Source organism: Panthera pardus, unplaced genomic scaffold, assembly GCF_024362965.1.
Source record: "Panthera pardus isolate Hobbes unplaced genomic scaffold, ASM2436296v1 HiC_scaffold_13, whole genome shotgun sequence".
In the NCBI taxonomy this organism is placed as follows: domain Eukaryota; kingdom Metazoa; phylum Chordata; class Mammalia; order Carnivora; family Felidae; genus Panthera; species Panthera pardus.
In genome coordinates, this window is record NW_026526688.1 from 160,134,345 (window position 1) to 160,161,020 (window position 26,676).

The following is a 26,676-nucleotide window of genomic DNA, read 5'->3' on the forward strand; positions in this document are numbered from 1 at the left end:
TCAAGAGTTGCATGCTCTTCTGACTGAGCCACTCAGGCGCCCCAAGAGTCTGTTTCTTGGTTTGCCTCTCTTTTTCCCTTTGCTCATTTGTTTTATTTCTTAAATTCCACATATGAATGAAATCATATGGTATTTGTTTTTCTGACTTATTTCACTTAGCATAATACTCTCTAGCTCCACCCACACTGTTGTAAACAGCAAGATTTCATTCTTTTTTATGGCTAATATTCCATTGTATAGATATACCACCTCGTCTTCATCCATTCACCAGTCGATGGACATTTGGGTTCTGTCCATAATTTGGTTATTATAGTAATGCTGCTATAAACATTGGGGTGCATGTATCCCTTTGAGTATTTTTGTATTCTCTGGGTAAATACTTAGTAGTGTGATTGCTGGATTATAAGGTAGTTCTATTTTTAACTGTTGAGGAAACTCCATACTATTTTCCAGTGGCTATACCAGTTTGCATTCCCACCAACAGTGCAAGAAGATTACCCTTTCTCCACATCCTCGCCAGCCCCCACTGTTTCTTGTGTTGTTGATTTTAGCTATTCTGACAGGTGTGAGATGATATCTCATTGTAGTTTTGATTTGCATTTTCTTGATGGTAAGTGATGATGAGCATGTTTTTTCTTTTTTTAAAAGTTTGAGAGAAAGAGACAGAGAGAAGAGTGCATGCACATGGGGGAGGGACAGAGATAAGAGAGAGAGAATCCCAAGCAGGCTCCACAATGTCAGTGCAGAGCCTGATGTGGAGCTCAAACCCATGAACCATGAGATCATGTCCTGAGCCAAAGTCAGACACTTAACTGACTGAGCCACCCAGGCACTCCTGATGAGCATCTTTTCATGTGTCTGTCTGCCATCTGTATGTCTTCTTTGGAAAAAATGTCTATTCCTGTCTTCTACCCACTTAACTGGATTATTTGTTTTTTGGGTGTTGAGTTTTGTCAATTCTTAACATATTTTGAATACTAACTCTATCAGATATGTCATTTGCAAATATCTTCTATTCCACAGGTTGCCTTTTAGTTTTGTTGACTGTTTCCTCTGCTATGCAGAAGCTTTTTATTTTGATGTAATCCCAATAGTTTATTTTTTCTTTTGCTTCCCTTGCCTCAGGAGACATATCAGGGTGAGCATGTTTAAATGCCAATGGACAAAAACAGAACAGACTAAAATTATGGAAAAGAGACTATTAATATGCAAAGTTTTAAAATTAGAGATCCAGAGAACAGATGGAGGCAGTGGCCTTTCCTAAGAGGGACATACTTCCACAGTAACATGAGGGAAGATAATGACAGACAGTTTAAGATCTGGGGACAGAAAACTGACAGAAGGCTTCCCTGATGGCTTCCATTCTCTTAGGGAACCTGAAGATTGCCTACTCAAAATGGGAAGTGGAATGAGAGTCACAGCCTTATTGAGAATGGAAAACATTTGAAATGTTCTCTGCAGAAAGTAGGAAATCAAGTGGTAAGAAATATAGAGTAAGATTTCCATACATCATTGAGTGCGCAGCTGAGATTCAGGACCATCTAATTTACAGTGCTATTGATGCGTCTGGTGCATACACATGCAGTGGTTAACTGTTCATGTGTAAATGTGTAGAGGGTAAATATTTTGGTTGACTTGTGCCTGGATTTTTGGCAGGGGGGTGCATTCACAACAGAGAAATAGGGGGTTTCATGTATTCGAAAGATCACACTGAAATGACAGGTCATGGCTAGCTATGAAAGGAAGTAAACTGCAAACTTCTGTATATAGATCTAAGCACTTTAATGTATTAACCCATTTAACCCTCACAACAATCTTTTGGGTAGGTGCCATCATTAACACCATAGACAGGGAAACTAAGGCATAGAGAGGTTAAGTAATGTTCTCAAGGCTTACAGACAGTAAGGAGAGAAGGGGTCAAATAGATTATCCACTTGGATGCTAAAGAGCCTAGGATATAGCCTCTTCTTAATATAGCACACTGGCTTTCTTTTACTTTCCAAGACACATGGAGTTTGAGGGCACCAGGCTTCTGCTCTTGCCATTCCTTCTGCCTGGGAAACTCTGCCCCAAATTTTTATCTGGCTGGTGTCTTGTCTCTGAGACCTTGGGCCAGTCAATTTCTAGCATATCTCCCCCTATTTTATTACCCCTTATCATCTCAAACTGGCTTTTTCATTTATGTGCTACTAACAAAGGCTCCACAAGAGCAGGAACCTTGTATATTTTGTTCACTACGATCATATACCCAGTACCTGAAACAGCCTGGCATACAACAAGCTCATAAACATTCTGAATGAATGGGTGAGTGGATGAATTCTTAGGTGTTTCCTAAACCAACTCATTTAGTGCTGTTACCCTACTGAGAGAGAGAGAGAGAGAGAGAAAGAGAATGAATGTGTTCTTTCAAGTGATACAAGTATATTTCCTTATAAAGATTCTGCCCTTCAATTTTTCTCTATTTCAGAAGTTTTCCTCTTAGTCTTAATTAATTCTATAATCTGCCTCAAAGAAGGACATACTTCTACTGGAAAATATTCAAGCAGGGTTCCTTGTGCCAACTAGTCAAAAATATAAAAGAATCCTGTAAGGTTGTTGAGGGACAGAGATTTTTCACTGTATTTACAGCACTTAGTATGGTTTCTGGTATATAACAAGCACTCCACAAATATTCATTGAATGAATGAAAGAAAGATAATCTACTAAGAAAAAATAATGCCTCAGGAGGAAATCACAATCACTTTTTAAGTTATTAACATTTTATATTTTACCTGTAACTGCAAAACTTTCCATTTTTTTGTTAAGTCTTTGCTTTTCTTGTTCAAGCTGATGAACAACAGTTTCCAGGTCTGATTTTATAAGGAGTTCATCACTCAGTCTCTCCTTTTCTTTATGGCATAAGTTTAATTCCTGCAAAATTTAATACTATAATTAAGATTTCTAATATCCTTATAAAATATCATAGCACTTAAAATAAATATTTAGTAGTACCTTAAATTAAGAGTAATTGACATACACACAGACACACATTTTCAGTTAGTCAAGTATACGGTTTCAACTAGAGTTAATTGTCAATTGTAGCTAAAAGGATCATAAAACCCAAATATCAATAGTGCTCCTTTCTGAAAGTTATTAAATTTTGTTTTCATTCGCTCTGCATACTGTCCTACTTTTTAAAATGAATAAAAACTTTTAAAACTTTATTTTTAAAGGAAGGCTGAACAAAGACACAGTGCTCTATCATATGTCTCAGTAATTATGCTGGTCATTCTTTTTGCCTCATCTGCACAGTGGGGATAAGATCAGTACTTGGACACCAAAGATTCACTTGTGAGGGTGGAACTAAGGCTATGAAGCACTCTGCACAGTGTCTAGCACATGGAAAATGCTTAATAAATGTTAGCTATTAATTTCATTAGTATTTACCTTAAAAATATATAATATAGCACTAATGGAAAAAATAAAAAAGGTCAGAAAATAACTGCAGCATCTTACTGTCAGCCAATACTACTGAAACTTGGTCAGAATTCTCAGACAAGCATTATGAATCACATTTGACTGTTTATAGTGTATATACAACAGTAGTGAACAAAAGCAAAAATCTCTGCATGACACTGTTAGTAAAAAATCACCAAAACATCCACTTTCTGTTTATTGACTTCATGGGAGAATTTCACAGTATCTTTGAGATTCAAGAGTAGACAATATCTAGCAGGTTTAGTTAATTCAATTATTCAGTATTGACTTAAATACCTGTAGTTGAATAAAAAGGAAGCCACTGCGATTCACAGTGAGCACATAAAAATCAACAAGTATTCAAGCACCTACAATGTGCCAGCATATCACAATGGCTCCATGGGGGGCGGGGTGGGAGGGGAGTTTCATTTTCTAATTTGCTTTATGCCACCAGAACATTGCTGCTACACTGTATATATGAGAAATATGTGTCTGTATGTATATATACGTGTGTGTGTGTGTGTGTATGTGTGTGTGTGTGTGTGTATGTATATACATATGTATATGTGTGTATATATACATATATAGAATGAAAAAACTTGGATTAGTCTCAGTTTCTAATCTTAGCAGAAACTCATCCCATTTAATGGCTATTTAAAAAAATCCCCAATCATCTTTTGGGTGACCACCCGGGACTTTCCACCTGTAAGCAAGACATTCTGTCAGTTCTGGACTACAGAACTTTATGCTATTTCTGGGTTTATGCTGGGATGATTACTACTTTTCTCATTTGAAGACTATCAGAACAAATAATATCTAGGAAAATGGTTTATAATACTAAACAAAGATTTTTAAAAGAGGACTGAGTGTTTTTGTTTAAAATTTTATTTTTTGGTGATCTCTGCACCCAAACCAGGGCTCAAACTCATAGCCCCACAATCAAGAGTCGCATGCTCCACTGACTGAGCCAGCCAGGCACCCCAAGACTGAGTACTTTAATTAAAGTCAACAATGTTTAAAGTAATTACCAATTTCTAGTCTTAATATTACTAAACTGACAAGTCCTGAAGTAGTTAAAAGAGTACTCCTAACAGGTTTTCCAAATTTGAATTTAACTTGCAATCTACTATATATGAAGTTAAAGAATTACAAAAATATAAACAAAATTAAATATATCCATTCAAAAGAATATGACTTAGTCATAAAAAGGAAGTACTTGCTACAAGCATGAACCTTGAAAACACTGTGCTAACTGAAGGAAGCCAAACACAAATGGCCATATATTGTATGATTCCATTTATATAAACTGTCCAGAATAGGCAAATCTATAGAAATAGAGGTAGATTCGTAGTTACCAGAGGCTGAACAGAGGAAAATGGGAGTGACTGCTAATGGGTATGACATTTCTTTTTGGAGTGATGAAAATGTTGTTACTAGAGTGAATATAATGTGTAAATTACATCTCAATTAAAAAATATATGCAATATAAAGCACACAAATTTTATTACCAAAAATTCTGGCAATTCAACATAACTACTTACCAGTTGAAGTTTTGCCATTGTTTCTTCAAGATCCCGCATTTCAGAAAGCTTTCTTTTAATCTCTTTCTAGGAATAAAAAACTTACTAAGTACAGACCTGAAAGTCAAGAATACTTATCACTAAGTCACACTGCAAATAAGACCGTCATTTTTCAAGTAGTCATCCTTCTCACCAGGGAGATTTAGCTGTTTGTTGTTGTTTTGTTTTAAAGTTTATTGAGAGAGAGAGAGAGAGAGAGAGAGAGAGAGAGAGAGAGAGAATTCCAAGCTGACTCCACGCTGTCAGCACAGCACAGCGTCTGACACAGGGCTTTTATCTCACTAATCATGAGATCATCACTTGAGCCAAAATCAAGAGTCAGAGGCTTAACCGACTGAACCACTCCATGTGCCCAGAGGCTTTAGCTGTTTTACTTTTTTTTCCATTTTTTTTAACGTTTATTTATTTTTGAGAGACAGAGAGAGGGTGAGCAGGGGAGGGGCAGAGAGAGAGGGAGACAGAGAATCCGAAGCAGGCTCCAGACTCTGAGCGGTCAGCACAGAGCCCGATGCAGGACTCGAACCCATGAACCAAACTGAGATCATGACCTGAGACAAAGTCGGACGTTTAACTGACTGAGCCACCCAGGCGCCCCGAGGCTCTAGCCGTTTTAAGCCTCAATTTCAGTGAAGAGGAGACAACATTCAGGCTTCTCTTTAATTTCTTGGTATCCTGAATGCTTACAGGGAGCTATTTGTAACATCTAAAACAAGACGACCACTTAAAAAATATTTTGCCTACATGCTTGTAGGGTCTTCCTTGAACCGTAAGTTTTGGGTTATGTTATGGCACCACCATTTCCTAATTTTCCTATCTTTCCACCTGCAACTACCAACGAGAGCGAGAGCACTGAATGCCAATGTTAAAATATTTTGACCCAAAAGGAATCTTTTGTGAGCCAAGCTATCATTCTTGACCAATGCCAATGGGACCTGAGAAGCTATATTCAGTATGTTGTGTGCATGAGCATAGAAGATGCAAAAGGAGGTAGAAAGAGAGGAATGAGATACAGGACTGTTGCAATGAAACATGAATCACAAAAACAAAATTAAAACTGCACTATATTCTTCATTTTCTAAGTTTATTTTTTTTTAGTAATTTCTACACCCAATGTGGGGCTCAAACTCATGATCTGGAGATCAAGAGTCATGGGCTCTTCTAACTGGGCCAGACAGGAGCCCCTATATTCTTCATTTTCAAGACTCTTTTGGAAATTCGGGGTCCCTTGAGATTTTATAATTTTATAATCTTTTTCTGTTTCCATAAAAAAAAAATGCCATTGGGATTTGGCATTGGGATTTGGATAGGGATCGTACTGAATCTGTAGATTGCTTTGGGTACTAAGTCCTCCAATCCATGAACATAGGATGTCTTTCCATTTATTTCTGTCTTCTTTGATTCTTTTCAGCAATGTTTTTTACCTTCTCAGGTAAGTTTATTCCTAAGTATTTTATTCTTTCTGATGATATTGCAAATGAGATTATTTTATTAATTTCTTTTTGGATTTTAATTATTGGCATATCAAAACACACCTGATTTTTGTGCATTTTGTATCCTGCAACTTTGTTGAATTTATTAGTTCAAGTTTTTGTGAAATCTTTAGGATTTTCTACATATAAGATCATGTCACACAGAAACATAATTTTATTTCTTTCTTTCCAATTTGGATGCCTTTTCTTTCTCTTACCTAACTGCTTTGGCTAGTACTATGTTGAACAGAACTGGTGAGAATAGGCATCCTTGCATTGTTCCTGATCCTAGAGGAAAAGCTTCCAATCTTCACCACAGGGTATGACATGAACTGTGGGCTTTTCATATATGGCCTTCATTATGTTGAAGTATGTTCCTTTTAATCTACTAATTACTGGATATGACACTGCATAAAATTGACTCAGTGATGTAGAGTACTGGTCCTCAAACTAGGTTATATACCCATTCCTGAGGTAACATGAAGACTTCCCAAGTATTATGTAAAACTACTGTATACATGTAGTTTTAGTGTATCCATATCTGGATATACAATCCTTTTCAAGAATTATCTACCTGACAACCTGCATGTGGTCTAGGTATCTCATGAGTTCTCCTCTCCCACTTTTCCTCTCAACTGTTTTTCTCCCACTATTTTTTAAAATTTTATTTATTTATTTTGAGAGAGAACTTACATGCATATGCACAAGTGGGAAGGGCAGAGAGAGCGAGAGAGTGAGAGAGAGAACCGTAAGCAGGCTCCGCATTGCCAGCACAGAGCCCAATGCAGGGCTCAAACTCACAAACTGTGAGATCATGACCTGAGCCAAAACCAAACAGTTGGACACTTAAGTGACTGAACCACCCAGACACCCTCTCTCCCACTTTTTAAAGCAAAAGGATGCATCTAATATCACACTCTCTCAAAATATGAAAAACTTTTGAAGCATCAGGCAAAAAGATACTCTGAAATTTATAAAAGATACATATTTATTAAGATATGTATTAATAAGACATATCTTATTAAGACATGTATTTCCAATAAAATTTTACTTTTTGATTTAGTATGTATTTATCAACATTTGTTTGTATTTGTCACTCTGATCCATTGATTACTGATAATTATAATGATAGCACTATTCGGAGGAAAATGTTAACACTTTGAACCTTGTAGTCAAAGGACACTTTTAAAAATAAAAAATGTCAATAAATAAAATAAAATATTTCAATTCATGTATTTTTTTATTACAGAGATGTTTGATAGGGTGATCACGAAAAGATATTCAAGCATAAATATGTTAAAAGAGGATAAAACTGGAGATTTCAAGAAGAAAGGGTCATTTAGATTCTACTAGCTATATTTAAAAGAACAATGTAACAGTTTTAAGAGATCGGTAGGTTGGAAATTACATCCTTTGTATCTATTTAATCTGTTTATTAATTACTATTTTTAAAGATTTTATTTTTAAGTAATCTCTACACCCAATGTGGGGCTTGAACTCACAACCCTGAGATGAAGAGCTGCATGCTCTTCCACTGCACCAGCCAGCTGCCCCCTTTCGTATTTATTTAAACTTAAAGATGAAAAATGTTAACTACCAACTTAAAATGTGCAAGGATATACACTGTTCAAAAAATACTTTTAAAGGGTTCATGAGCACAAAATGACATAGAGGACAAACTTCCAAAGCTCACTCACAACACAGAGATAAAAGAACAGAGATGAAAATCTTGAAGGAAAAAAGGACAAAGTCTGGAGAGCTAGCCTGAGAAAAAGCGTGTTTCAGGAACACACCCAAATTTAGACAGCAGAAAAACCTGAATTACAAAACAACCAAACCAAAAGACCCAATCAGATATCAAAGGGCTTAAGCTCACAATGTTCTAGAAGAATTAAGAAACGCTCCCACAACCTAGACATACCTTTGCTTCCCCAAGTTCTTTATCAGCAGTCTCAAGCACTTCTTCTTTATGTCTTTCCAACTGCTGTGCTAACTGGTCTATTTCGGTTAATTCTTGGCAGAGTTTTTCATTTTTGTTACTTAAATTAACAACTTCAGTAGTTACGGTTTCCTTGGTTTCCATAAGCTCCTGTATATGCTTCTCCAGGTCTTTATTAGCTTGCTGAAGAAAGTCAACCTAAATTGAATTTGTAATTAACAGGTATATGAATTGGAAAATTATCCTAAATACTCAACTTCCAAAATACTTCAAAATACTCTATTTTTTAAAATACTGAAAATTAAACCAGAGGTATTTTACATTTGCAATCTTACACTGTTGATTCACAAAACTGACAATGTGTGGTTTAACAAAAATATATAGCCATTGGCATTCAACTTTTAAGCATGGAAGGAAAAGTAAAAAATTTGTGTGAACTTTTTCCCAACAGAGAGTTCTACAATTATGACAAGAATATCACTACAATGATAATATCACTCTGGACTGTGCTGTCCAATATAGTAGCCACCAGCACCCACATGTGCATGCTGTAGAGCTAGTCCAAACTGAGGTGTGCTATAAATGTAAAACATACGCAAGATTTCAAAGACTTGGTACAAAAAAGAAAAAAAGGAAAATATGTCAACATCAACATTTTACAACAATTACACACTGCAATTATATTTTGGATATTCTGAGGTAAATACATTATTAAAATTAATTTTATCTGTTTCTTTTTTATTTTAATCTGGTTACTAGAAAATTAAAAAAAATTTTTTTAATGTTTATTTTTGAGAGAGACACAGACAGAATACAAGCAGAGGAGGGGCAGAGAGAGAGGGAGACCCAGAATCCAAAGCAGGCTCCAGGCTCTGAGCTGTCAGCACAGGGCCTGACATAGGATTCGAACCCATGGACCATGAGATCATGACCTGAGCTGAAGCTGGATGCTTAAACCAACTGAGCCACCCAGGCGCTCCCAGAAAATTTTAAATTACATATGTGGCTCATATCATATTTGTATTGGACAGCACTGCTCTAGGGCTACTATTGATATTCATGACTTACTATTCTGGTTCTGGTCCAGTCAGCAATGACATGTCTAAATTTCTAAAGGTGATGTAACATGCTTTATGGAACTCTCCTGTTCTTTTACTCCTAGGTCAGACACATGGCAAGGGAATCAATTACATGTTTAATTTTTTGCATTTCTTTCTACAAATCTTTTTGATATTATAAAAGAAATACAAAAACTTCAAAAACAAAGAAAATAAAAAAGAATATCTCATCACACAAAGATAAGCTGTTCGTATATTTTAGTGTATTCTCTTCCAGTGTTTTCTCTAAGTTCATACGCACATTTTTAAAAAGCAAACTGAAGATCCCATTGTGTCTACGGTTTATTCTCCTCCTCTGATTTTTTTTTAATGTTTATTTATTTTGAGAGAACGAGAGAGTGTGCTAGCTGGGGAAGGGCAGAGAGAGAGGGAGAGAGAAAGAATCCCAAGCAGGTTCAAACTTACGAACCATGAGATCATGACCTGAGCTGAAATCAGAGTCAGATGCTTAACCAACTGAGCCACTCAGGTACTCCTATTCTCCTTTTAAATATTTAACATTATGGTGCATATATCTTTCTGCCTCATTAAATATCTTTTTAAAACATGATTTTTCAATAGTTGCATCCTATTTCTGGATAGTTTGGCTCTATCAAATTTTCCCACTGTAGGGGCGCCTGGGTGGCGCAGTCGGTTAAGCGTCTGACTTCAGCCAGGTCACGATCTCACGGTCCGTGAGTTCGAGCCCCGCGTCAGGCTCTGGGCTGATGGCTCAGAGCCTGGAGCCTGTTTCCGATTCTGTGTCTCCCTCTCTCTCTGTCCCTCCCCCGTTCATGCTCTGTCTCTCTCTGTCCCAAAAATAAATAAACGTTGAAAAAAAAAAATAAAAAAAAAAATAAATAAATAAAAAAAAATTTTCCCACTGTATAACTGGTAAACAATTCTGTTACTTTTACAAATCAATGAACTGTTACAAACACTTAACGATAGTATATACTCGGTGAAATAATTATAAATGTCATTACCTGAACATTTAAATGAGCAATAAGCTTTTCATTGGTTTTGTTTCTAGTCTCCAGAGAGAGGACATCAGGGGAACGGCCACTGTCCAATGCAACTGATAGTCGTTCTATCTCTCGTTCTCTTAGCTCAATCTGAAGACATAAAGTCATACTATAATTTTAAAAAATTTGCTTTAAACTGAAATAATTAACACTGGACACTTACTTGGATATACTTCCATTTCTCTTATGCTTCACAATGTATATAAGAGATTAACACTCATACATGTATCCACACCAATATGGGATTATAAAATGCATATACACAGAGCAAAAATAAACAGAGAAAAATGTCAAAATAAGAATGTCAACAAAGTTTTCGTAAGTATTTCTATTGAATAGATTTTTCCTAATTAATTTTAATTTTTTGGTTTTTTTCCCCCCCTCCTCCAAGATTAGGCAATGTTGATATAAAAAGAAATGATTGAGTACTAGAATGGAGTCTGAGTGACTTCAGTGCCTAGTGGAATAAATGTAGAATAAATGAATAAATGTAGAACAGAATTACTACTGAAACTCAATATTAAAAAGGATAGGAAGTTGGGGTGAATTTAATTATTATTTAGAAAGCAACACACACAAAATCACAGAGATCACTATCAACCATGAAATCACACTTACATGCACGAATTTGGAAAAATGGATGTACACATTTGCAGTGTTTTTTCAAAAACACTGAAAGCTAAAACCAAGCACTCAATTCAACAATATTGAGCACAATTCTAGGTATATGAAGATGAATAAAACATGATTTCTAACTTTCAGGAACACAGCTTTACCAAGAAAACTAGCAAGTAAATCAATAATTGCTGTAGTATGTTGTTCAGTGGTAGAATAAATAGATATATGACACCAAAGTGGTTAAGGGAATAAACCGATTTACTCTCCATGATATATCCATATGCCTATGGAAATTAGTGAAGGCTTTATCAAATACATATGCCCAAAAAGGTTATAAATTATGCTATGAAGAGAAAGAAGAAAGGAGGAATGTTCCAGGCAGTGACACAGAAACATAAAGCCACATGGTATGATTGAAGGAGCAGAAATGGCTCGGTAAGACTGAATATACAAGGGAACTTATGGTTGGGTCTGAAGAATCAGTCAGGAACTAATTATGATTAAGTACTAAATACTTTGCTAAGGAGAAAGATTGCTCTGCACTAAAAGATGAGTAAGAATAAAATCAGAGGTAGGGAGACCTATTGGAGGAATGAATGAGAGATGAATAAGGTGTAAAATAGAACAGTGAGATGAGCAGAAGAAGTAAGTTTACAAAGTACATAGAAGTGACAGAATTTGGTGAGTGGTATGTGAAGGGAAGAGAAGGAGATCTAGAAAGACTACAGAATGTTGGCTTGGGCAGATGGTGATGCCACCAACGAACATAGAGAATATAGGGGGAAAAAAACAAGAGTTGAGGCAGAAGATAACAAGTTCAGTGCCAGGCATATGGTACAAACAGCTTTCATCCAAGTGGAAATGCCCAGTATAAAATTGAACATACGGGTCTGGACCTCTGCAGAGATTTGAGCCAGAAAGACTGGGAAGTCATCAACATACAGAGAATATTTTAAGAGAGTAAATGAGACCTTCTGAGAAAATATACAGGGAAAGGAGTCAAAGACAGAATCCTGAAAAACAGTAATATTTCAGGGAAAGGGCAGAGGGAAAAAGCAAAGAAGAAATTATAAGAGATTTTAAAAAAAGGGGAAACTGAAAGAAAATGAGTCATGGGATGGTTTCAAAGAGAAATTATCAATAATGCCAAATACTATAAAGGGGTCAAGGAAATGGAGACTAAAAGTATTCTTTTGGATCCAGCAATTAACATCACTGATGTCATTACTAAACCCATTTATGTAATGGGAAGCAGAAGCCAGAAGGCAACAGGAGAGCCAGAGGTGAAGAAGTGGAGACAGAAGAGTAAGATACTCTTTAGAGAAGTTTACATGAGGGAGGAGAGAGCATTAGCAAGAGGGGCATTAACAAGAGGGGCTTTAGCAAGAGTTAAATAAAGGAGATCTTTTTTCAAAAATTTTTATTATTATTAATGTTTAAGTTATTTATTTTGAGGGACAGAAAGAGCATGAGTGGGCAGGGGCAGAGAGAGAGAGGGACAAACTGAATCCCAAGCAGGCTCTGCACTGCTAGTGCAGAGCCCAATGTGGAGCTCAAACTCACAAACCAGGAGATCATGACCTTAGTCAAAATCAAGAGTTGGACACTTAACCAACTGAGCCACTCAGGCACCTCTAAAAGAGATCTTTTTAAGGGATGTTAGCAATGACCGTGATAGCACCTCCCTCTAGGACTGTTAGGAAGATTTAAAGCATTACTAGTTATAAAGTGGCCATATATGAGTTTGTTAAAAAAAGAAAAAGAAAAAGAAAAATCGATTAAATAAAATAAGAAGGGAGGGAATAGAGCCACACACACAGGTAGAACAGGAAGAACACCACACTACTCATTAAGTCTGGAGAGCCTGAGTGTGAACACTGATGGATTTTATTTTTTAAAAGTGTTTATTTATTTTTTTTTTTGGTGGGGGGGGGAGAGAAAATGTGAGCAGGGAGGGGCAGAAATAGAGAATTCTAAGCAGGTTCCACGCTATCAGCACAGAGCCCAATGCGGGGTTCAAACCCAGAAACTGTGACGTCATGACCTGAACTGAAATCAAGAGTTGGACAGTAAATCAACTGAGCCACCCAGGTGCCCCAACACTGTTAAATTTAAATGTTTTAAATTTAAATTTAAATTTAAAAGATAGGAAGTTGAGACAAGGTGGTATCTTGACAACAAGGGTATTTATTATAGGTTGGTGAAAGAGCTTGAGGAGAACAGCAACATTTGGAACATAGACTGAGAAAAATAGAACAAACTCAAGCAAAAAGAAAAAAGAAGACAGGCAGCTGAGTGGATTCAACTAAGATAGATAACCACAATAAATTGATGGTTTCAATCAGAATGGTCGGGCTATTTTCTCCAAACACCTCAGCCACCTCACAAAGATGGTAAAGACTGGTCAGCTTATGTTCATAAAGTACTTGGAAAAAAATGTGATGAAGTGTGATTATAAATTAAAAAATAACAACGTTCAACTTCTGCATATTTGATATTTTCAATCTCCATATAGTAAGTTTTTTGGTTGACATTATCACAATCCTTTTACTCCATTTTTATCTGAATAATCTTCAAAGTACTTTATAAACTTCACAGTTACACCAACACATAAGTTACATTTATATTTGTATGTGCAGATCACTTCACCTCAAAAAAGTCATGTGCAGAAAATGAAAAACATGTTACCCAATTTAAGCTTCAGTAAGCATATTAAGAAAGAAAGCTGTAGTTATACAAATCAGAATTTGCCAAAATACCAACAGAAGGTATAAAAGAACAAAGCTTATTATGGTTATGATCTAACCCTGCATATTATATCAATTCCCCTACTTCTTCAGAGAACTATTTTACTAGTTCTTATAGAGAATACACAACAAAAAATATGGTACCACTCTCAAAAAGACTTCTGTTCAAGATGACAAAATCTACAGTAAGGGCAAAAAAGTTATTTAAGATACCACTTTAAAGCATAATACACTTCAATAAAATACCTCCCAAGATGGAAACAAGTAATATAACTAAGATATTTGGGGAGATAGATGACTCACCAGAAGAAAAAAAAAAACAAAAAACTGCTATTTACCTCAATGCATAATGAAGGGACTGGACTGTTTGCTCTAAAGCCATCTAAGCTACTCCAGCTACTATCCTTATTAAGAAACTGGTAGAAAAGATAAAAGCTGTATACAAACTCAGTATCAATAATCCCAAATATAACCCAATTTTATTTACAATCACAGCATACCCATCCCAACAAGGCGACCATGCATCCCTACTATGCAAGTATATAAAAATCCTACCTGCTGGTTATAATCTCGCAGTTCACTTTCCATCATTGCTAACTTTTCTTGTAACTGGTGGACTTCCTCTTGAAGTTCTTGAATTCTGAAACACATTTATAACTAGTGCCAATATAGTTTTGTTGAGAAATACAAAATAACAAGAAATGAAACTAAATGTGTTGTCCTATAAATTCTCTACTTTGTATTTCTCAGTAAAGTATGAAGTGCCGTGCCAAAGGGCTCCCAAGCACAATATAATCAGAGTAACATTATCTTGCAGATTTAATTTTATATTCTAAGAATGGATAAAAAAATCCTGAGCGGTAAATAATTTGTAACCAGATACATTATGCCTACTATTGCATTTTGATCCTTAAAACTCTTTGAGGGGCGCGCCTTGGTGGCTCAGTAAGTTGGGCGTCTGACTTCAGCTCAGGTCATGATCTCGTGGTCTGGGTCTATGGGTTAGAGCCCTGCGTCGGGGCTCTGTACTAACAGCTCAGAGCCTGTAGCCTGCTCTGGATTCTGTGTCTCCTCCTCTCTCTGCCCTCCCTAGGTCACACTCTGTCTCTCTCTCTCTCTCAAAAATAAACAAACATTAAAAAAAAAAAAAACAAATAACAACAAAAAAACTCTTCGAGGTACTGCTGTCAATTCTTAGGTTCAAGAAACTAGAGGGTGTAGTCCAGAATTCACAATATTATTAAGTGAAATAAGGGATCAAAGTGTGTTTTCTGAATGACGCTGTATTTTCTAATGAACTACCCTGCAATCCTGGAGAAGAAAAATATTGAGAAATACTACAATTTACCAAGTATCTATAGCAAAAACCTACTGTTTTCTGGAACTTGTTAATTCTAACAAAATCAAGATTTGTCTAAATTATCTGAATTGTACAACTGCTCAAATGTATTTGTACTATATCAAACTTTGCCAAACATTAACATAAATATGACATAACCACTTTCATACTGCAAAAATAAAGCCTGAAGCCAGTTCTGCTTTTAAGAGAGATTTTCCATGGAGTAGAGTCAGTGAGGCTGGACATACCCTGTCCCTGCTGTTACTGGAACCGACATTTCCTGCTTATCTAGGTTTAGAAGAGTATGTATACAACTGCATTCATATATATGCACATGAATGACTCTGCATACAAGCTATGTATACGTGCACATGAAAACAAACAAGATGTTTAAGAGACTAATGCCACCCATGATGGTTTGATAGAAAAGAAACGTTTTAAGGAGAAAAGATAATGACAGAAAATGACATATATGCAGACCAAAAGCCTCCTTAAATATACTAACAGGCTGTCTGGGAAGTCCTAGGTTACAACTGTAACAGAAAAACAAAACACAAAATACTACACAATTAAGGTCAGATAATTATAGTTATGTAGCACTGCATAAGAATAACTAAGAGATCCTAATTAGTACCTCAAGTAATGTTCCTTTGGATTGTTATATTGAGATTAATAAAGTGAAAAAACTCCTGCATACTTTTTACATAATCTAAAAAATAAAGTTATCTGCACTAACCATTTCTACTAGTATAGTACATATTTCAGAATGTGTCTCCAGCTATGACCATAGAGGCTGTCACTAGTGTTCTCTTGCTCCTATGAACCCCTTATAATTTTCTTAATGGCATTCTATGTATTTCTCTTGTCTCATTTTTACTGTTAGAATATAAGCTTCTCAAAAGCAATACTATCTTACTCATCTTTACATCCCCAAAACACTTACATTGTGCTTTTCTCGGAGTTTAATGAAGTTTCAATTAAAATGGAATTTATATCTGATTCCAATATAAGGAAAAACAAGTACATAGAGTTAGAGAATCATGAAGCAAAAATGTCAAAGCCAGTTACAAATCTATTCAGGTTCGTTGGCATTTGACATAATCTGAATAGAGTCCTGTAAAAGATGAATTGGGCAATGAAACTAAATATTAAAGCAACGCTACTAAAATAGGTTCTAGATGGCAATAAATTATTTTAAAGCAGATATGAACAGAAACATCAGATTTATGATCTATTTGAGATCAAAGTTTCAAAACAAGTAAAAACATTCTATATTGAAGATACATTCAGAAAGTATTTCTTGAGTGCTTATACAAAATTCTGTGCTAGGCCCTGGAGATACAACAGTCAAGATGACTGAAGCCCTACATCGAGAAACTTATAATCAAGTTGATTAGCTGAAACTAGCAAAAAATTATTTAATGCACCTGTTATCAGCCACTTGCAGGAGGTCTGCGATGTAAGGGTCATCTGGCTGAGGAACTGGATATGAACTGACTTCGGAGGGAGGGACTGGTTCGTCTATCTGCATACGCTGGCGCCTGAAAGCAATACTTCTTTTCTTGCCACCTAAAAACAAATGTGTACTTCAAAAACATTTAAAAGAAACAAAACACTGTCTTAAAATTAAATATTCCAGAAGGTTAGGCTTTTTGTTATAAAGTATGCCTCTAGCTCATAAAACCTAGCGATAAACTATCTCCCCCCCGCACACCCTGATCTTTAACTATACAATGCATTCCTGAAAACCTCAACAAGACATGGTTATAAGACAAGTTTTATTTTCTGCATGCTTGGTACATATACCCAGATTTAATCTATTCCTCCACTAGATGGGGACAAGACTTTGGCAAGATTAAAAGTTGAGTGTGCCTTGTGGTATTTCCTATCATGAGCTCAAGAAATCATCACCAGCAGAAAACTATCAAACGAGAAGCTTAGGGAAGTAATAACTAAAACAGAAATGTTTATTAAGCAATGCCAAAAGAGCAGATAAGAGAAACTTTATGTAGCAAAATTAGTATATAATAAAAGTCACCTATAATATAAAATGATGCTACAACCTGAATTAGTGGGAAATGTCTACTTAATTATCCTTGAAACTAGCAGGAGTAATTTCTTTTTATGGGTAGACACATACTGTCTTGGTCCAAATTAAATGGATAGTTTACCTTTGTCAGCATCTGGTCAAGATTAGAATGCGCTTGAAAGACAAATCTATCGTCAGGAAGAACAAACACAATCCACAACCTTGTCTTCATTAGAATCCTAACAAATTTTGTATGCACTTACCTCATTTTGAGGATGAAGAAACTGGGTCAAAAGTATTTAAATGACTTGTTTCTAGTTACACACCTATACAAGGCAAACCATTATCTCCTTCCCTTACCTCCTGGTTTTTCTCCTTGGTTGCTCCTTCTCAGCTTCTTACAAAGACCCTCTCCTTCCACAGTCCAAGAAAGTTAAACGCCAACTTCCCTAGGGTCTGTCTTTGGTTCTCCTCTTCCCAGTCTACACAATCTCACTAGCTAATTCCAATTACATCCATAGCTTCAATTCCCATGATACTCCAATGACTCCCAAATTCAAATCTTCATCTAGGACCACACTTCTTTTTTTTTTTTTTTTTTAAGTTTATTTATTTATTTTGAGAGAAAGAGCAAGAGAGCAAGTATGTGAATGGAGGAGGGGCAGAGAGAGAGGGAGAGAGAGAATCCCAAGTAGGCTCTACATTCAGGGCAGAGCCCCATGTGGGGCTTGATCTCATGACCCCTCACGAACTGTGAGTTCATGACCTGAGCTGAAATCAAGAGATGGATGCTTACCCGACTGAGCTACCCAGGCGCCCCTGGGACCACACTTCTAAGAACAGATCTACACCACAAACCCCACTGCATACTAGAAATCTCAATGCAGATGTTCCACTAGTATAACATACAACACATGCAAAAGTGAACTCCTGCTCTGCTTTCCACCTTCTCAATCTTAAAAATGTTACCATCATCTACCCACTCATTCACTAGAAACAGAAATCTGGGAATCTTCTACTTCCCAAGTCCCTCATATTCAGTCACTAAATTCTATAGATTCCACCTCCTGAATCTCTCTGGAATCTGCCCCACTCTTTTCTCAGGAAATCTGACCATCCTCTTTCTCCCCTTTAATCTAGTTACTTCTGAGACCTTTTCCATGTTTCTCAATCTTTTCTGCCTTTAGCCCAAAGTCCCCCTCTCCATCTCATCTCTCGCCATTTCAATCCTCATGGATTCCACTCGGCTACAGGCACACCATAAGATGACTATGCGTGGTCTTTGCCAACACTTGGAACTGTGCCAGCATATAGATCTCCCTTCATCACAGTCTTCATTCTGACCAAATCACTCCTGGTTCTCACTGCGCTCCTAATCCCTCACTCTCCACCTCATCTCATGATCCAGCATTTTCCTACACCTCACTCACTCTCAATAATCTTCATCCCGTCATTCAGACACCTTGATGATCTTGTCACTGGTACTAGAGATTCTTCCACCAACTTTATGCCTGACCACCCTCAACTATGGATATGCCCTATCATTTCTTTTGTCCTGCTCGAGAACTACTGAGTATAAAGCTAAAAAACAGTAAAAATAAACTAAGAAATAGGAAAATAGATCATTTCCAAATTTTTGATGAGTACAGATTATCTTTACAACTAAAATAATAATGATAATATTGAGATGGCAGCCATCAAAGAGTTCCTTTTATAGCTTGTGGATCTTCAGATTGATAATTCTGCCACTGTCATTTCATTTCCTGAAAGTCAGGGCCGGCTTGTGAAAAGTTGTTAAACAACATGCTAAATGTGAAATGTCAATCTTTACCCTGAACCTTTCCTGTTCAGAGCATCAAATGAAGACTTCACTAGGTTTTATAGTGGCTTTCTGATTTTGGTAGTCCATTGAATTTGGAAGTCTATTTCAAAGGAGTTTGAAAGTTGTTGTACACTGTTAACGACTGACTGCCCCCGTCCTCCCTGAAATACCATGATTGTTTATGAAAAGTATCTTTAATAACGCTGCGGACAATTTGGCTTGGAAAAAAAATAATGATACCAATAATTTAAAAAAGGAACTTAAAATAATGATTAAGGAAATAAAACTCCGGGCACTGAAGTTAGACTACTTATACCTAAGAAGCTACTATTATATAAGTTCTTAAACACATGCATAAAATACTAGCTGGATCTTCAGAAATAAATGTAAAAGTTTATGTGATGATCCAAGATCATCTTTTCAAGTACTAAAGTCTAAGCATGAAAATCCAAAGTCCTATTTTGGTCAACAGCTTTAATATCTTTAAAAGATTAGGTGTGTACAATTTGTTTTGAGAAGGAACAGACCTACCTGGAGTTTGTACTACAGCATGCAAATTCTTTTCTTGAAGTTGTTGAATTCTTTCATTCTTAGCTTTACTCTCTTTTTCCAAAAGTTTGAGTTTATGAACATATTGGTTATTTAGAAACTTCAGATCAGCTGTTTCACGTGCACACTTCTTCAATGTAGTTTTCAACTCTTAAAATGAAAAAGATTCAAAAACTATTTTACAGATCAAGAAATCAGTTAAGTCCTTCCATTTCACAAAATACAAAAAGTCGCATTAATTTGAAAGGCTCCATCCAATTCTTAGCCAAGCTTTGTTTGAAAGGCTATTACCTTTTCTACCACTGTTAACAAAACTACAAATAAGTCACTAAACAAAACAGGGAATTATATTTTTTTTCTGCTATGTGGCTTAAGTTATGGCTTTTGCTCCAACTTAGTAAACTGGGTATGAAGCTGAGAGATTATGAATTCATGCCAGGCATTAGGGCTTTCTACTGAATATAACAAGAATTTATAATAAGATAGCCATACAATTACCCTCTGTCCAGGACTTTGAAATCATCCTTTTTTAAAAAAACTTATTAATGTTTATTCCTTTTTTGAGAGAGACACACATACACAGAGCATGAGCAGGGGAGCGGCAGAGAGAGAGGAGACACAGAATCTGAAGCATGCTCCAGGCTCTGAACTGTCAGCAGAGAGCCTGATGCAGGGTTCGAACCCACAAACGTGAGATCATGACCTGAGCCAAAGTCAGACGTGCAACCCACTGAGCCACCCAGGCACCCCAAAATCATTCTATACAATCTTTGAGTTCAAAGACAAGGCATTAAAGATTCCGAATGATAGAAGATTCTCACCTCACTTTAGTTCTCTTACTTTCAGTAAGAGGTTGTTTCAAGGACATTTCTTTAGTTTCAGCATTTATTATTTTCTACAGTAATTTTATTTTTTTATTAATTAAAAAAATTGGGGGGAGGTACTTGAGTGGCTCAGTTAAGTGTCTGACTTCGACTCAGGTCACGATCTCCTAGTTCATGGATTCAAGCCCCGTGTTGGGCTCTGTGCTGAGAGCTCAGAGCCTGGATCCTGCTTCAGATTCTGTGTCTCCCTCTCTCTCTGCCCTTGCCCCGCCCCCTCAAAAATAAACATTTAAAAAAATAACAAAAAAATTTTTTTTGAGTATAGGTGACACACGTTGCGTTATTTTCAGGTATGCAACACAGGAATCCAACTTCTGTATAAGTTATGCTATGCTCACCACAAGTGTAGCTACCATCTGTCACCATACAATGCTACTGCAGTATCAGTGACTATATTCCCTATCCTGTGCTTTTTTCTATAGAAATTTTAATTCTAAAGATTTAATCCACATATAGTGAAGAAGAATATAGCTATGAAATGCAAATTTATTTTCCTTGTTGGGAACTCTTCGACACACTCTACATTATTTCAAGACTGTTAGGGGGGAACACTATCACATTTCTGCATAGAAGCCTTCCCTACATATAAAACAAAAAAGGAAAAAAATATTACGTTTTAAAAATCACAAAATTTTACCTTTAATATGTTGGCTTGATTGTTCTCTCAGTTTCATTAATTCCAGGTATAATTCATTATTTTCCTTTATCAATCTTGCATTTTCAAGTTTATAAGGTTCCAAAACAAAATCAAAATTGGCACTTTCTTTTTCAGCTTTCACAGCAGATAATTTTGATTTCCGAAGACTTTCTGTTGTATGAACTAGGTCACTGAAATTATACAAAATATAAATACAAGGAAACATTCTCTTAACTTTTAATAACTAAAAATATATTTCTAAAAATGTTAAATGTTAATGCTAAGTAAGATGCAATCTAAAAACAGGGTGGTTCAGTCAGTTAAGCATCCAACTCTTGATTTCAACTCAGGTCCTGATCTCACAGTTTGTGATACCTGCTCCAAGACTGCTTGGGGTTCTCTCCTCCCTCTCTCTGCCCCTCACCCGATCGTGTGTGAGTGCGCACATGCTCCTTACCTCTAAGCACACAGACCAGAATATTCATACATCAGGATTTACTGAGCAGGGAACACAATAGAGAACACATTATCATGGAGCTTATATCCTATTGACAGTTTGTCAGGTTTTAATACTATATGATAAACTCAACAACTATTTCATTGCCAACTATATGTTCAGCCAGTCCTAGGTAGAGCAGAGATAAAGTTAGTCTCTAGTCTTAAAGAGTTTGCATTCTAAAGGAAACACAAGAACAAGTTTCCAACAATGACTTAAGTAGTGAAGGTAACATTCAGCAGATGTGACAGACTCCTGCAGGCCATTACAGCTAAATGAGCATGGGCAGGAGGGAGAGGAGAGAGGGATTTCCCAGGCAGACAGAATAACACATGGAGATCAAGGGTGAGAGTACACTTATGTCTGGGGAGCTTCAAATGGTTAAATACATGGGAGATGAAGCTGTAGAACAAAATCACTATATAAAAAGTCTGCCAGTTTTTGAAAGTTAAACACACTTTACCCTACAACCCTGAATCATAGACCTAGAACTCATGAAGAGTTCTGGAAGCCATAATAAAGACCACCAAGTATCCCCCTCCAGTCTCTCCTTACCATCATCACAGCTTGAGCCCTACTGCAAAAGCTTCCCAAGCAATTTCCCTGTTCCTGTCTCAAATCACAGTAACAACTCATGTAGAAAAGAACAAAAATCACACCGAATCTTTCACTTAAAGTAACACTTAAAGTGTTACTTTTTACTTAAAGTAACCACTAAAATAATGACCAACCACATAATGGAGAACGATTATCAAATCACAGTAATTAAAAGACCAGAGAGGCAGACATAGAACTCCCAACTGTATCAGAAAAATCACATAAAAAAATTGTAATTCTATTCACAGAGAAAACTCTCAGAAATGTCTACTCTGAACAGTATCGTGTGAACGGTGACCCTGAGAGTTTTGCAACGTGGAGGACTTGAACTGATGATATGGAAGCAGGATCTAAGAATAATGAGCTTCAGATGATTGAAGGACTTTATAAAAACAAAAACCAAAAAAAATCCACCCATTTCTTCACCGTAACACGAAGTTCAATAGAAACCAGATAAATGGGATTAAGGATCACACAGGTTTAGAACTGTATTTTCATCTTTACCTGAAAAGTTTTTCTACCAAAGGTAAACACTCCACTGTCAGAGTCTGGCGGTATCCCAACTGATCCAATCTTTTTCTAATATTAATATACTTTCTTTCTGCAGCTGTAGTCATCTTGTCTTCCAAATGTAGTTTTATTCACTCCCCAAAATTAAAGCCCTAAAAGAAAGGAGTAAAACATTACTGTTATTATAGTTATTATTACTGTGTCATGGTAAGAAGGAAAGATTATTTTAATATGAATCAACTACTTTTTGTTTCTCTTCAGGTAGGCAGCCTTCTGGAATATTTAGATTGATTTAAATGCAGTGCTTATGACAGTCACATTGCTGCACTAAAATAAATCTCTCTTTATAAGCCTATATGTAAAAGTTAAAAAAATAAAGAAGAAAACAAAGAAGAATATTTTCCCAAACCTGAGGCAGGCAGAGAATCTTTCAAGAAGCCTTTTTTGAAAGCACTAAATATAAAAGAAAAACCTGATAAATTTTTAGACTTCATCAAGTTAAAAATGTCTGCTCATCAAAATATTCCATAGAGAAAACAAAACAACAAATGAATGGGAGAAAATATTCATAATATCTGATAAAGGATTTATATATGAGGTACATAAAGAACACTTACAGTTCAGTAATAAAGCCCATTCAAAAGAAAATGGGCTAAAGACTTGAATAGGGACCTTGCAAAAGGTAACTGAATGGGAACGATCATAGGAAAAGGTGTTCACCACCTTTAGTTATCAGGGAAATACAAATTAAAACCACAATGAGGTACAATTTCACCCATACTAGAATGGCTAAAATAAAAAGCACAAGACCGAATGTTGTCAAGGATTTGGAGCAATTGGAATCTTCACACTGCTGACAGGAATGTAAAATCACTGTGAAAAAAAGTCTGGCAGTTTCTTATAAACAAACTTCTACCCTGTAACTCTGTAATTCTATTGCCAGGTATTTACTCAAGGAAATGAAAATAAACATCCACAAAGAGACTCTACAAGAATATTCGTAACAACTTTACTCATAATAGTCCCAGACTGGAAACAACCTATATATGTCCATCAACAGCAGAAGTATAAATAAACTATGAGGTATTGATACAATCCTACTCAGGAATGGAAGAGAAGGAATTTACTGATACATGTCAACCACATGAATTAATTTGGACATTTGAGCAATGGAAGCCAGACACATATACTGTATGGTTCTATTTACATGAAATTCAAGAACAGGCAAAATGAAACTATGTAGATAGAAATCAGAACAGCTGTGGGCTGGGTCAGCCTGGGTCAACAGAGTGGGTGGAGACTGGCTGGAAGGTTTAAAAAGGAACTTTCTGGGGTGATGAAAATATTATGTTAACTGGGGTACCAGTTACACAGGCGTACTGCATTTATCAAAGGTTTTCAAATAGTACACTTGAGATCTGTGCATTTCACCATGTAAATTTTACTTCCATGAAAAAAGACACAAACACATAAAGTAGTTCTACACATATTTTTATCCTTGCCTTTTTCAATGCTTATGAATATATTCTCTATCAATCTGCCCTAAAATGGAGTTATCCAAAGATTGCTTGTTTAGAACCTTTGCTCTTTTCTAACCTTCACCAGGTAAACATAGTGCTAGTACTCATACTTCTAAGACATATTAAACTTTTGTTTTACAGCTCTATTGTTTTTCACAATTTATAAAATGTTAATGTATATGAACACACGCAAAATTTCATCCTCACAACTTACCCTATAAGGGAGACAGGGCCTACTAGACATCCTCCCAATTCAAAGGCAAGGAAAGGATGCCTCCAGAGAGTTTTCCCAAACTACAAAGCCACAAATCAGGTGGGCATTCAGGTCTCTTGAGTCCTGGTCCAGCACTCTTGTTTCTCTACCAAGGTGCAATCCTTCTTGGCCTTTTGGCTAAGATCAAGTGTAGTATCTATACCAAGCTGCAGCAACTTACCAAATCACTTCTAAGGTAGTACCTCTCCTTGATTACTCCTTTCTACAAATCTTTTCTCTCCACGCTCTTGCTAACCTTTTCTTTCAGTTGTGTCTCCATGGACTTTCTAGGTTCCTTCCACAAGAGGGACCTGATTGATGCAGGTCAGGAGAAACTCCTGGAGACATCAGAAAAACACCTGTCAAGGGGCGCCTGGGTGGCTCAGTCTGTTAAGGGTCGGACTTTGGCTCAGGTCATGATCTCAAGGTTGGTGGGTTCAGGCCCCATGTTGGGCTCTGTGCTGACAGCTCAGAGCCTGGAGCCTGCTTCAGATTCTGTGTCTGCTTCTCTCTCTGCCCCTTCCCCACTGAGGTCTGTCTCTGTCTCTCAAAAATAAATAAACATTAAAAAAAATTAAGAAAAACACCTGTCAAACCAAGAACTAGCAGGGCCTCACCACTCAAATATTTCTCCTCTATTACCAACTTTGGTTACCCAGAAATAATACTTCCTCACATCCGGGCTGAGGCAGAATGTAAATGAATCAAAAAATCATCGAAACACAGGGCAGACAGAAAAGATTAATATCCCCCAAGAAGAACAAAAAACATGTATTATGCTTTCCTCGCCTATGGGCTGCTGTCTTCCCCCACCTACATCACCCAAGCACTGTGGCTCTCCTCAAATTATCTAGCACAACCATATAAAAAAGTTAAGTTTGGAGGTCCTCCACGCATACGTGTTTAGAACCACTCGCTAGCTTGACTCTGGGGAAAAGCAGGTGTCTGAAAGCCAGTACATCTTGTTTTTACAAGTGAATTGTGTGCACATCTGCACAGGGGCTCAAAACAAAACAAAACAAAACGCCAAGCTAAGTTAGGTTGTCTCGAAGTCCTTCAGTGCCAAACTTAAAATAGTAGAGACTGGAAAGGACAGGGGATGTTTTCGAAAATGCAAAACAAAAGTTAACAAACGGCTCTAGTCCTACACCTTGGGATGCTTTGTTTTTTTTACAAAGAGCACGTACTGTTCTTACTCAACAGGGCACTTTAACTTTTAAATCAACCCATCAGTCGGCAGCAGGCAGGTGTGCATGCACCGCACAAACGCCCCCGGCCAGGGGCGCTGGAGGAAACCCCGCGGCTTGAGTTGCCCCAGGACCACCTCCGGGCCGCGGCTTCACTGCCGGGTGTCGAAGTGAAGGGGTGTAGGACGCGGGCCCGCAGGGAGTATACGCGCCCCGCCCTGCCAGGCCTCACTTCCTCCCGCGGCCGCGCGGCCTCCCTCCCGGCAGCGCCCGGGCCCGGTCCGCGGGGACCGCCGGGGAGGCCACGGCGGGGAGGCCACGGCGAGGACGCCGCCGGCGCGCCCGGGCCTCCCTTCCGCGCGGCGGCACTCACCCACACCTCCGGCTGCCGCTCCCTCCGCCTGCGGCCGCATCACCTCTCAGGCCTCGCCTCTCTCGCTGGCTCCTTCAGCCCTAGACTCCGGCTCCGGCTCTGGGACAGTTTGAAAATGGCGCGGAGAGAAGGTCCCAGCCTGCGCGGAGTCGGCGCCGCGGTTACCCCGGTAACGGGACCAGCAGGCGATTCGCAGCGCGTGGCGGCCGATGGCGGCGCTGGGCACTGGAGCCCGGAAACGCAACGGCCGGACGGCGCGCGGTCACGGCGCCCCCTGACGGCGGGCAAACCCGGAACCTCAGCGGATGCCAGCGGTGATCACGTTGGCCGGGTTCGCTGACAGTCTACTGGGCTGAGGGTTAGAACACTGCCCTTGGTCCCTGCAGCGAATAAGCCTCCACACGCTAGCTGAACTTCGCCTGCTGACCACGAAAAGTCCAACCTAAAAATCACGTTTTCTTTGCTACTTTCCCTGATAACCACCCAATAAAATTGACTATTGCCGCCACATCCATGTCCCTGAAAAGCTCTGAGTAGACACATTTATTA

At 37.5% G+C, this 26,676-nt stretch overlaps 1 protein-coding gene and 1 pseudogene across 5 annotated transcripts in view; one reads left to right on the forward strand and one right to left on the reverse strand.

The window, feature by feature from the left end:
- CEP135 (centrosomal protein 135) overlaps positions 1–26,302 on the reverse strand; it is a 69,521-nt gene extending 43,219 nt beyond the window's left edge. For 3 of the 5 annotated variants that reach the window (XM_053901561.1, XM_019469447.2, XM_053901559.1), the window contains exons 1-10: positions 26,128–26,302; positions 22,789–22,946; positions 21,192–21,382; positions 19,653–19,820; positions 16,698–16,839; positions 14,487–14,571; positions 10,528–10,656; positions 8,427–8,642; positions 4,998–5,063; positions 2,772–2,910 (exon numbers count right to left, since the gene is read on the reverse strand). In XM_053901561.1, coding sequence (XP_053757536.1) covers positions 2,772–2,910; positions 4,998–5,063; positions 8,427–8,642; positions 10,528–10,656; positions 14,487–14,571; positions 16,698–16,839; positions 19,653–19,820; positions 21,192–21,382; positions 22,789–22,901 — 1,249 coding nt within the window. In that variant the 5' untranslated portion in view covers positions 22,902–22,946; positions 26,128–26,302. Of the gene's footprint in view, positions 1–2,771; positions 2,911–4,997; positions 5,064–8,426; positions 8,643–10,527; positions 10,657–14,486; positions 14,572–16,213; positions 16,266–16,697; positions 16,840–19,652; positions 19,821–21,191; positions 21,383–22,788; positions 22,947–26,127 lie in introns of those variants that run through there. The other 2 variants (XM_053901560.1, XM_053901562.1) reach the window with 2 other exon arrangements.
- Positions 24,686–24,775, forward strand: LOC128776858 (U2 spliceosomal RNA; annotated as a pseudogene).
- Positions 26,303–26,676: the final 374 nt, after the last annotated feature.